Source organism: Echiichthys vipera (assembly GCF_963691815.1).
Source record: "Echiichthys vipera genome assembly, chromosome: 7".
Classification (NCBI taxonomy): domain Eukaryota; kingdom Metazoa; phylum Chordata; class Actinopteri; order Perciformes; family Trachinidae; genus Echiichthys; species Echiichthys vipera.
The window spans coordinates 17185718-17198548 of record NC_139832.1 but is presented as its reverse complement, the minus strand read 5'-3'; the positions used below and the strand labels follow the sequence as shown (position 1 = coordinate 17198548).

The window sequence follows — 12831 nt, the reverse complement described above, 5'->3', positions numbered from 1 at the left end:
AAAACTTTAGCTCTGAATCTCTGTTTAAAGTGTAGACTTGCATAAGAAGAACTTCTTGTATGATTCCACACTTAAAACACATATGATCAAGGAAGAATTTTGAGATGTAGAGTTTCCATGGCATTGGGTGTTGGTGGGAATTTAAAAAAATATGTTAAATGGATTCAATTTCAGAGCTGGGCATCAACACCCTTTGCCTCCCTCAGCAGCTCACTATGGTATCCCTGCTCTGACAGCACACAGTAATAGAATGCACTCAAAACTGTACATAGTATTAATTAATGTAAAGCAATTGTATATTCTATTTTCTATAAGGATATTGGTGTATTTATGACGTCTTTTTTTATGAGTGGAGAAAGATGACAATAAAATGTTTGCTCTGCAAAACTATGCTATTGTTTGTGTAATTTCTAACTAAAACACTTCTGTTGACCATACTGCTTAGCACTTTATGGTCCTGTGACAACAATGAAATCATTTAAACAGCAAAGGGCAAGAGTCATGAGAGGTTCCTCTAGATCAGTTCCCCTCTTTACTTATTACTCATTTCTCCACAAGATGGCACACTAATGGAGAAGCAGAGAACCCGGCTCACTATGAAAGTACCATGACCCCCTTTCACTGTATTGAAGTATTGAAAATGGTTCAGAGACAATGTATAGTGCAATATAAAACTAAAACATGCATGTACTTATTGCAATGTGGATTTTACCACATTTTTCCTGAAAACTAATTTTACACATTGCATTTACAAATTGATCATTCCATAATGTGGAATGTGGCTCTGGGTAGAAGTAAAACTATAGAATCACTCATGACTGCATTTATTGCAGATGGCCTGTGGTCTTGGCCATACTATGTAGCACTAATGACGATATAAATCACTCACTCACTTGACATTTGAAGAGCCTCATTTTAACTACTAGGCTGACATTTCTTACTAGGACAATGGACTCATGCAATACTTTGTGATACTATTGCTTATTATGTTGTTCTACTTACAGGGCTGTCATGTAGTCAAAAATAAGTGTTAAATTGCTGAATGCATTTAAATTATTTGAATATTCTAAAATGCCTCAATTAGGCCATAGTTTGTAACAATTTGATTTATCACAATACAGTACCGCTAATGTTGCACATAGGGCATGGATTTATTTTGTCATCACACCTAAAGAAGCACATTTGGACTAAGACATTTTTTTATTATTATCCCATTTACTAGTTTCCATTATTTTAAATTGATACATGACCTAAGCCAGTCTACAGTGTAATACCTTTTCTGCCTGGGTAAGCTTTGTCTGCTCTCGGCTGAGCAGTTAATGAAGCAAAGCATATGACGTGCAAAGAGAAAATCACATTTGTATCCTGTATAAACCAATTTGTTTAATCTGAAACATCATCACTGTATGAGTTTGCTTCTGCAAAAGTAACTCTGGTGGAAAAAGTGCTCTACTCATCTGGTCCTCAACTCCAAGAAAGGAATCATGAAAAACGGTAAGGTGGCAACATGACAAATTAAATACACAAGCTTTCAATTTTATTTCTATTTGTTGCTATGATTTTCAGTGACTAAATGTTTTTTTTTTTCTCCTCAGTTTTGCTTGCTGTTCTTACACTGGTGTACCTGGAGCATTCCATGAGGGTTGTCACTGCCCCGATCTGTCCCAATGGACAGGTTGGATGCCATGTTCCTTCCCTGGCAGATCTCTTTGACAGGGTCATACAACAGTCTTCAAGAATGCACGGCATCTCCAGTGATCTGCACTCTGAATTTGTGAGTTCTTTTATTTCAGCTCTGACATTGATCATCCATCACCATCCATCAACTCTTTGATCGCTATTCATCTATCATCAATCACCCTTGTTTGAGTTGGCTATTTTCTTTTTTTCAAGCCTCAATATCGCTGTGTGTGATATGTGTCCGTCTTTGCAGGAGCAATATTTTTTTCCCATGAAGAACCTCATAGTAAAACGGAAGTGCCACACATATGGCATACTAACACCAGATGATAAGGAAAATGCACAGAGGCTAGGGGTAAGTATTCATGTTATTAATATTACATGTGCATAAGTGATGTCACTGTATCTTGTGAGACTAAAATATACATTTGTACTTTATAATTTTTCTTGCAGACTTACAAAATAATGAAGCTCAACTTCTCAGTCATGATGAATTTCTTAGATCTAAAACTTTTCCTGTCACCCAGGAGTAATAAATGCTATACCTAGTGGAATCCTTCAACTGATGTGTGTCCCTCTGGGAGACAAGAACTGCAGGATTTAGATCCGTCCCTTTTTGTTAATGGAATAAATATTAAAAGTCATAAATGTTCTAATAAATATAAAAGGAACTACTTCTACAGCAAAAGGAAAATCACTCCAAGGGGAAAATTTGTTTGGAATTCTTATTTTTCCAATATTCAGTGGGAAAAAACATGGCTTCTTCCGTATAAATTTGTTATCCCCAATACATTGAAATAAATTACATTATAAGATCTTGCACAATATTTACCCCACCAATAAATTTGTTTCAAGGTTTGCAGTTGTGGACAACAATTGTGAATTTTGTAAGATTGAAGATGAAACTATTATGCATTTATTCTGGGAGTGTCAGTATACTTTAGAGTTCTGGAATAAAGTTGAAAGCTTTTTTAGCATTCAGTACAATCACTTAATTCATTTGGAAGCAAAAGACTTCATTACCTGCTATGAAAACAAAAACAAAATGATACACGGTATTGTCAATTTACCTGTTCTTCAAGGGAAGCATCATATTGATAAAGCTAAATTCTCCAAATGTCGGCCAAACTTTAATCCCTTCAAAATTGAATTCCGTAATTATTAACAAAAAGAAATGTTATTATACCACGGATAAGTTACATGACTTTTTTAAAGAATTATAACAATATAGCACACCTCTTAATTTTAGTTCTTTGTATGTATTTATTTTTGCCTTATTTATTGTTTTTTTTCTATGCCTTCTTCTTTCTATTTAAGTACTCTTATGTCATGTCATTATAATTTAAAGTGTATTGTTTATTAAAAGGTGAACTGACTGTCTTTACACACATTCCTATCTTGTGTCGATGCCATACTGTTCTGTTTGTACCATATTTGTTAAAATTTGCAAATAAAGAAAAAAAATACATTTGTACTTTACCACCGAGTTATTTAAGCAACTCTTTCATGTGCAGCGAGAGCAAATGACAGAGGTGATTCAGAGTCTGCTGGGGGCCTGGGACGACCCTCTGTCTCAACTCCACCAGAGCATGTCCGAGGATCAGAATCAAAACTTCAACCACTTCAGCTACAACAAGGCACTGGCGGTCAGTGATATGGTGCATGAGCTGAGGGAGGGAGTAGCAATAATGGCTGAGAAGGTAAGGACCTACTTATGTTTGTAGATGTGTTGTGTGGAAATATGTAACGATGATTGTTTAATAGGGCTGCAACTAACAATCATTTTCATCGTCGATTAATATGTTGATTATTTTCTTGCTTAATCGATTAGTTGTTTGGTCTATAAGAAGGTGTAAATAAAGGTGAAAAATAATAATCAGTGTTTCCCTTGATGCCCTCAATTATCTTGTTTTGTACACAACTGAAAGAAATTCCATTTACTGTCACAGAGGAATAAAGAAACCTGAAAAATATTCATATTTAAAAACCTGGAATCAGAGAATTCTCTACCTTTTTTTTGACAGTTACCAACAAAATATATAATCATAATGTATTCATATTGTGAGGCTCTCTTTGCTAGGGTTTTCTCCGTTTCCATCTTAATACATGGATTTCTAGGGAATTTCTAGTCTCTGTTGTCTCTCTGTTAAGAATATTGAAACTTTACAAGGACACATATTCATTGAAGTTCCTCAAACAGGCTGGTCCACGTAAAACAAGTGCATGAAAAGGATGGAGGAGAGTATTATTTAAAGACTCTCAATGGGGGATCGGTTCAACACTGTTGCTGGAGTTGCTCGCCAGTTAAGTGCTGAGCAGGGCAAGGTTCTGTCTCAGCGCACAGTTTCTCGTCGTTTAAAACAATTTGGACTGACAGCCCACTCTGCAGTGACAAAACGTTTTTTGAAGTGCCTTGGTTATTTAACAAAACATGCTAGTACAGCAGTGGTATAGCCACACTGGATATTCTATCAAATTCTGAACAATAAAAAATAATTTCAGAATAAATCAAGTATTTATAGTTTGTTCTCTAATTTCGATCTCCAGTGTATATTCACCCAGGTGTGTGTGCGATCATACAACGCCTATAGAAAGTTCTGATACCCTTTTAAAATTGTCACTATTTTGCAGCCTGAAATGTTAATACCTAAAAAAAAAAAATTTTTTTTTTCCAGGGTGATTTACACATTTTGCCTTACAACATTCCAGTGAAATCTTTTTTTTCCAAAATTTCTAAAAAATTAATAAAAAATTATAAAATAGAAAAGCAGTGTTGGAAAAGTGATGAGTCCCTTCTAGAATAACCATAAACATTCTCAGGTATAACCAATCACCTCCAGATTACACACCAAGTTAATTGACCTCCACCTGACATCAGTTGAGGTGACTTTTGAAAGAGCTCCGGAATAAAGTTGTGGATAGGAGAAATTAGGAGAAGAATATAAAAAGATTTCAAATGCTTTAACGTTGCCTCTGAGTACCGTTCAGAGTATTGTCCAGAAGTGGAAAGCATATGGATCTACCCAGACCTTGCCTAGATCAGGCCGCTCTCCAAACTGGAAGACCGAGCTAGGAAAATATTGATCAGGGAAGTTACCAAGAGGCCCATGGGGACCTTGAAGGAGTAAAATGTCTTAATGGCAGAGGTTGGTCGATCTGTGCATGTGACAACAATTTCACATTGTACATGTATGGCAGGCTGGCAAAAAAGAAGCCTTTTCTGAAAAAATGTCACACTGAGTCTCGTACCAAAACATATTGAAGATTCTGATGCCATGTGGCAAAAGGTTATATGGTCAGATGTGACCAATATTAAACTTTTTGGGCTGAACTCCAAGCGCTTTGTTTGGAAGAAACCAAAAACAGCACACCTCCAAAACACACCATCCCTACACTGAAGCATGGTGGTGGCAGCATTATGTTGTGTGCTTGTTTCTCTTCAGCAGGGACTGGGCAGTTGGTCAGGATTGAAGGGGAAATGGATGCTGCCAAGTCCACCCAAATTCTTGAAGAAAACCTGCAGCCCTCTTTTAGACACTTGAGAATTGGCAGGTGGTTCACCTTCCAGCATGACAACTACCCCAAAACACACCGCCACAAAAGCAACGCAGTGGCTAAAGGACAGGAAGTTGAATGTCCTAGAGTGCCCTTGTCAGAGCCCTGACCTAAATCCTACAGAACATCTGTGGATGGACTTGAAGAGTGCAGTCCATCGCAGCTCACCAAAAAATTTGACAGAACTCGAAAAGTTCTGCAAGGAATGGGGAAATATTCCCCAGTCTAGGTGCACAGAGCTGAAGACATATCCAAACAAACTGATGGCAGTAATTAAAGCAAAAGGGGCCTCCACAAAGTATTAAATCCGGGGACTCATCACTTTTTCAACCCTGCTATTCTAGTTTTCATTTTTTTAAATTAATTTTCAGAAATTCACTTGAATGTTGTAAGGCAAAATGTGTAAATCATGCTGGAAAAAATATATTTTTTCATTTAGTATCATTTCAGGCTGTAATTAAAAAAAGTGACTTTCAAAAGGGTATCATGACTTTCTATAGGCTCTGTATACTCGTCCTATCCTATAACCCTACTATCCACCAGTTTATTTATCTTAAATCTATCAAATTTAGGTAAGTTAAATCTTGTTTATTTGGAATGTATCACCTAATTAGTTTTTTGTGATAGGTTATACTGTTTGTGTCTTCACGCATTCCTTTAAATAATTAATATATATTTCTTCTTTCTACTTCAGATGAAGCTATTAGGAGAGCTTGGTTACATGTCTCCTGAGAGATTGGCCCCCTCTTCTGCCTTTTCCTTCTACAAACAAGGAGAACTCAACTCAATGGACCATTATGACCTACTCTACTGTTTCCGCAGAGACTCCAACAAAATCAAAAATTACCTCCGTATCCTGAAATGCAACACCCTTCCTCTACTGGACTGTTAAACATTCTAGTGTAGTATCTTCAACTGTTGGCTAACTATAGTCTTTGTTTATCGTTTGCTTATAACTACACACCTTGTTCTTACTGTACTGTAATGTGTGCATTTACAATAAAGGATTTCAGCATGCCACTTGCAGTATTAGTGTTATTGGTATTTAAAAAGGTTAAAAAAATAAACGAGATTAACCATTTTTGTTTTTGGTCATCTTATTAATAAAGAGCACAAGCTCTATATATTTATAGAAATGGTAGAGGGTGTACAGTAGTGTTCATTAACATGGCAATGGTTTTGCTCCTGACAGGCCAACACAGCAAGAATAAACAATGTTGAAATTAATTTATTTACAGTTCTATGCATTCATGGTCATGAAAAAAATATATTTACAAAATATACCAAGTGAAATTTGACTTCACTTTTGGATAATGAGCAGAGTATTACTGTAAAGCTAACCAATACATGAAAAATAATACGTCTGATATGTAAATGAATTAAATGAAGTGACTCATTTATGCATTTAACTGATTGCAATTACAATCGAAGAGTGGGGACTCTTTCCTGGAAAGACTTGTCAGTGTGATGACCAATAAATTGCTTACTGAAGCCGGTGAAGTGCAATAAGATGATTGACCCAGCACTTTAGCCTAATTACATTTATCATGCAACAAGACAGTTGCATGCATTGAAAAGTTATCAGTATTAGTCTTCGCAGACCATGTATTTCATTCACACATTGTTAACATGCTTCCAGTATTGCAGTCTTTTTACAGGTTTTTGTTGATTTTAGAAAGTCATTGGTTTACTTTTCACTCATTACAGCGTCTCATGTGTCCCTGACACTCTTCTTCTTGGTGGTGATCCCTCAATCTTTGAGTCAGCATGATTCTGTGATGGTTCGTCCTCTTCCTGAGCGAGACCTCTGGCCATAAGCTCATCCATTGGGGAGCGAGTGTTATGAACCTCCTTTTCCTTACAGTTCCTCCACTTCATTCGGCGGTTCTGGAACCAGATCTTCACCTAAAGCAGCAGGAGAATGGAATGGAATTTGGTTCAATTTGGGTAGTCCATACATTTTTAAATCCATGTCACATGAGCTGTCAAATATGGCTATGGACATACATTTTAGGATCTGAGGTTAATAAGGCAAAGATTGGGTAAATCCTCCTCGATTACCTGTGACTCCTTGAGACTGAGATCAGCTGCCAGTTTGTTCCGATCCGTCTTGCTGATGTATTTCTGTCTGCGAAAGGTTCTCTCCAGCTCCTTCCGTTGTTCTTCAGAGAACACAGCCCTCCTAAGGATTCCTCTGCGTGATTTAGGACTTATGTCAGACCACATTCGAATATTGGCTCCCTCTGAAACATTAAAAAAAACATATTAATGTCCCAATATGTCAATATCAGTGAGATATGGGTCATTGACTAGTAGCCGTCATTGGTTATCTTTGGAAAATATATAAGTTATGTGTAGAGAATTGAGTGGAAACAGCACATTATTGGCTAAGCTGTCTATGGATTGTTTCCTCAAATGTTTCATGATATAGATAATTTGTCCGCAATCAGTATGTCCACTTTACCAACCAGATCACATTTCCTATCTTTTGAACCCAAGATCATGTCTGATTTTGTCACTCACTTTTGATTCCTCTTTTTCTATTTGTCCAATTTAACAAACTGGGGGTGACTAAAGAGAATAGAAAGCTACTTCAACTGAGAAAAAAGGGATTTGGTGAACTGTGAGGAGCAATCCCACGCTACTTCACTCACAGGTGCATGCACAACAAAAGTCAAGTGGAACAATTTATCCAATCTATTCAATGTTGCCTTTTTAATCTGTACGACAAATCTGCACATAGACCACCTCTAGGGAGCACATAACAGGTTTGGACATGCTTCTCACTTCTCTATTGGGACTCAATGGCTTTCACTTAAATAGCTGATTACCAGGTCATTCCTGGGCAACGTGTGTGTCTACCCTAGTGCGCCAGCTATAGAGGCCTGTGGGACACCAACAATAAAGCTGTTCAATGGAAATGCCATTACTCGATGACTCAGTGGCCCAACACTAAATCTTTTCACTTGCAGGTATGAAGCCAGTTTGTATGTGAAGATGAGCTCGAATAAGTCTATAAAAGTCACTTTCATTGAATGCTTTATGTCCTAGTCAAGAAGTTTCCAATGGGCAGGAATGAGAGTTGAAGGACAAGAGAAAGGAGGGGGGTTGGCAGACCAAGCTCTTTAGCTACACAATGGCCGGGGGATGTTCCTGGTACAGCCCTCTTCTGTAGAGAAATGGGCGAGTTTTTTTGTGCTTAGCGGAGTTCATTGCTGCAGTGAAAAATTGCAGTGAGGTCGCGTGTGGATGGTGGAGTGAAAGTGCCAATTGGTCACGGCCAGGCTTGGCATTGTTGTGTTGCTGGGCACTGTGGGAAAGTGTCAACCTACTAAGAGGACTCCAGGGACCTGTGGGATGAGGGCTCCTTGATTTGTGCTATTTTCTATAACATTTGACAGGCATCATAGGTGGCAGACACTAATAACTTTCAATTGCTGTGGGATAGTGCCAAAAGAAGACAGCTGCTTGTCTTAACAGGATAGTTTATCTTTTTTGAAGTATGGTTGTATGAGGTACTTATCAATAGTCAGTGTTTTACCTAGAGTAGATGACAGGCTGCCTGTTTGGAGAAACAGGCAGTACTCCTGCCAACAGGGAAGCTAAGTAATGTATTGTTGTGGGTAGGGGCAGCACTCAGCGGCAACATATTTTAGCCACCTAAAAAAGGCACACCTAAAAAAAGTCAGTTTAAATGTATTGTGAATATTTTTGCTACTTTTCCATGCTGTCAGACAGTGTGTTCCTTTAGTATCCATAGACATTTCCCCTCTCCCTATGTCAGCTATTCAGTCTCCCTCCACAAAGGTTCTTCTGTATATGCATGTGTACCTTCATAGCTTCATGTATGATCATGAAGGTTTCCTCTTGTTTCCACAGCATTTCGATGTTTCTGTTATAATTACTCCTTTTTTATTTTCTTGTATTTATTTATTCTATAAACTACAGACAATCTCTCTAAAACAGCTGATCTGCGGAGTAATACAGTGCATGGCACAGTTGCGTTCTTGCATTGTAATAGGTTGAGAAAATGTAGTGCCAAAGGAAAGGGCTGTCTGAGGTAAAGCAGTAAAATTATTTTTAATAAAGCTGGCCTTTTCAAGGTGACTGAAGTATGTTTTGCGGCCCCCTTCATTTAATACTAGTAGAGTGAAATATAGCACTAGTACTCCGCATAAGTCTTAATTTATACGTACTGAAACATTTCAAGCACAGTTCAGAGTAAATTTTAACATTTCAGATTTTCTGGATGTGTTTAGATTTCATGCAGCCTAAAAATTAAACTCACATTCACAACCAAACTTGTTAATACTACAAGGGATTGCTAAGCTTTGAAACAATCTGCCTTATTCATGAGTGAGAATTCACACCTGGTAATTATAATCTTAATATGACAGAAGACAAGATGTTTATTAGCTCTACATATTTGCGCTAGTAAAAGTGTGTATTTGCAAGTACAAAATGGGGGGGGGGCCCCAGAGACTCTTAAAAGCCTTGAAACCCACCTCTCTTCCCCATCCTAAACAGGCGTGAATAGTTATGAATAGAGCCGTGCAGAGTTGAGCGGAGAATTAGCTCTTTGGCATTGCATCGGTAATTAGCTGTGGAAAGCATGGGAGACCCTGCTGCTAATGCTTAGAGAGTAGCTGAGGCGTTGCTGATGAGGCATAAAACACTCACTGGAGAAGACAGGAGGGGGGCTGGACCCACCACAGCATGCCAGCAAATACTGTGGGCTCCGCAGGAAAACACTGCTCAGTACACCTGCAAAGTAAGATAGGAACAGTCAGATGTGGTCATGTAGTAACCAGGGGAGACAGGTACTCCCACAAGGGAGAATATCTATATCACTGCCCACTTCTGAAGGCATATGGTGTTCTACCTTGTGCTATTCTTGTTATCTACATTTTTACAGCAGTGCTAAGCTTTAAGGGATGCATAGAGATAAAATTCTATCTGATATTAAGTTGTTTGCACAACTACATTTTGTTTGAAAACCATGCTAAGAGACCTCAACTGTTTACTAATTAAGTTTGAAAATGAATTTCTTAAATAATAATTGGGCTACAAGCCATATACATTTTTTACAAGTTTTTACAGGTTTGTAGTAATTTTATTTTAAATCTTTTATTTATATTGTCTTGCTTTAAAAAAAATATTATATATATATAATAAATAATATTTCACAAAATTCTTACTAAAGTGGGTGAGACTTCCCCATCAAGTATGCAAACGACTTGCATTGGCCTATAATATTTGAAAAATATAGTTTATAATATAAATTATGTCAACATTTCTTTACATTTTTAGTACACAGTAATGTTTGAAAAAACCAAAGTAGGGAAATTTCATTCTTTCATGTTTAAATTATTATATACAAGTTTTTAAATAAATATGCGGTGTGTCGCGTAAGTCCATCAGTGACTTACGCCACACTTGTCTGTGACATCTCTTACAAAGATGCATGTAATCGACCTAAATTCAACTTCGGACCTATGATTAATTTCTACCCTAAAAATGGAAGATTTATGAAACTTGACAAGGTAAATAAAACTTTACACGATTATATTCATGTAAAGTATTGGTAACAGGTTTGAAATAAAAAATAAAATACTTTGGAAGAAACAAACCAAATTGCTGTCATTATGTCACAGTGTACAGCTGTAGTTTTGTAGCAACACGTGTTTAAAATTTTCAACATAATTAAAAAAAAAAAAGTTTGACTTTGTTTAAATTCTGATTGCATAAAAGTCTGTTCACCTGAGTGTGGTAGAAGTGGTCCTCCTAAATCTTTCCCCTGCTGGGGACTGTGGGCCTGGCTTTGGTAGGCTCCATGTTCAGAGCCCCAGGTTCTCCTCGGACATTCCCACGCTGCTCGTCTCAGGTGTCCACCTGCTGTCCCTTCTGGACGGGCTGAAGGTGTCTGTGACTGCAGCAGATTGTCAATTAGAAAACTCTTTCCAGAGTTCCCAAATCCCGGTAAAGCAGGAGGAGAGCCAGCCATATTCCTCCTGGTACAGATCTGAACTGAGACCATCCTGTCCACAGTGACCCGTACACTTGAGTTCCCTCTTCAGCAGTCACAGCTCAGTGACACTAAATTCTCCTTTAATCTCTTCTTGGGTGACCGGGCCAACTTCATTAAACCCTGAGGAAAACAAAAGTTCTCTGCTCTTCCTCTTTTGGACCTGCACTTTGCCACAGGGCTATGTTGTGATTGGCTGAGAGGCTCCAATGTGCTTCTCAATTCAGATAAGGCTGGGGCCTTTCTGGAGTGGCAGAAGGTGGGTCTGGCTCATTCATTATGTCAACTAGCCTATTAAATGATAGACACCAGAGACAATGAACTGCTGGCCAAAGTTTAACATGCACCAAACAGTCCTCCAGTAGTAAATAGTTTTCTCTTTTCTCCAGCCTCCCATTGTGCCTCATTCCACCCCCTGAACAGTTCATTTGCAATGTGCTTTTTTTCCTGTTTCATTCCAGAAACATTGCTCTCTGAGGGTTTCCTCCGTTGCAAAATGATTTTAAAAACAGGCCACATAAGTGTGAATAAATATGGGTATATAGTAAGTATGTAATCAAATTTTAAGACACAGTGCTTTCTCAAAGATGAGCAAAGTGCAAGAAGCTGATAAAAGGATTTTTTTGTCTTGAGAAACCTTACAGGACGACTGAATTAATTTAAAAAAAAATGTAATTTCTGAATCAATTTGGTGTTAACCTGGATTTTTTGGTGGATGTTTTTTTTTCAATTGTATTCAATTGCATAATATGAATTGTTCCATATAACACACAGCTCTTAAAATCTAAAAAAAACCCAGCTGTGACATTGAACATTTTATTTCTATGGATGCAACTGCACATAATACCCACAGACTGACCGTTTTGACATTGTCTCTGAAAAAGCAACGTTTCTGCATGACAGTATTATTCTATACTGTAAAACATGTATTTGACAAGCTCTATCTAAGGATAAGAAACAACCTTTCTAACCGTAACTTGATTCATTTTGGCAGCTTTTGCGCAAGTTAGTTAGTCAGTCAAAACCTTGATTTCACACTTACAGGGGGGGCTTAAATTCTGGTAGGATTCCGTGTAGGCCAGCATGAGAGCTCCATGTAGCTCCAGAGGCGGTAGACTCAACCACCTGAATATTTATTCAGTGGCAGTTGTCAGTGTGGTGGGAGCATATCCTGCATGTTTGAGGATCACAACTGTAAAATAAAAATGGTCACAAAAACACACACTCACACAAAAACACACGCATGTAATCATGTTTTGGTACAAACACGTCCAATGAGTGGCTTGTGTAACCTTTCACACCGCAACTAATGATCCCCACCATCATAATAGAAAGTCCAACAAGAGGGGCGACAGCAGACCCGGAGTTTAGGCACAGTAAACAGGCATATCCACACTGGTCGGGTTGTGTGTGTGTGAGGGGGGGTGGGGGTGGTTGTAGGGAGCTCCAGTCTGCGCGTGTAGATACCTCATGCTGAGCATGGAAATTGGCCTAGACAGCTCAGCCTATTGTGTGATGGCCAGGGAGCCAAAGGTTGCTTGTAATCAAATTTGAGGTTTTATTCCTCAGAC

At 38.0% G+C, this 12831-nt stretch overlaps 2 protein-coding genes across 2 annotated transcripts; one reads left to right on the top strand and one right to left on the bottom strand.

The window, feature by feature from the left end:
• Positions 1–1484: 1484 nt before the first annotated feature.
• LOC310949123 (prolactin-like) lies at positions 1485–6127 on the top strand (the record flags this gene model as incomplete). The annotated part of the gene is made up of 5 exons (XM_083916456.1): positions 1485–1494; positions 1596–1774; positions 1934–2035; positions 3195–3380; positions 5930–6127. 5 exons carry the CDS (start codon positions 1485–1487, stop codon positions 6125–6127), a joined length of 675 nt encoding a protein of 224 aa, XP_083772582.1.
• An 809-nt stretch (positions 6128–6936) lies between these two features.
• dbx2 (developing brain homeobox 2) lies at positions 6937–11272 on the bottom strand (the record flags this gene model as incomplete). The annotated part of the gene is made up of 4 exons (XM_083916455.1): positions 6937–7140; positions 7297–7478; positions 9916–9999; positions 10996–11272. The coding sequence occupies 4 exons, from the start codon at positions 11270–11272 to the stop codon at positions 6937–6939; spliced, it is 747 nt and encodes a 248-aa protein (XP_083772581.1).
• Between the last annotated feature and the right edge of the window lie 1559 nt (positions 11273–12831).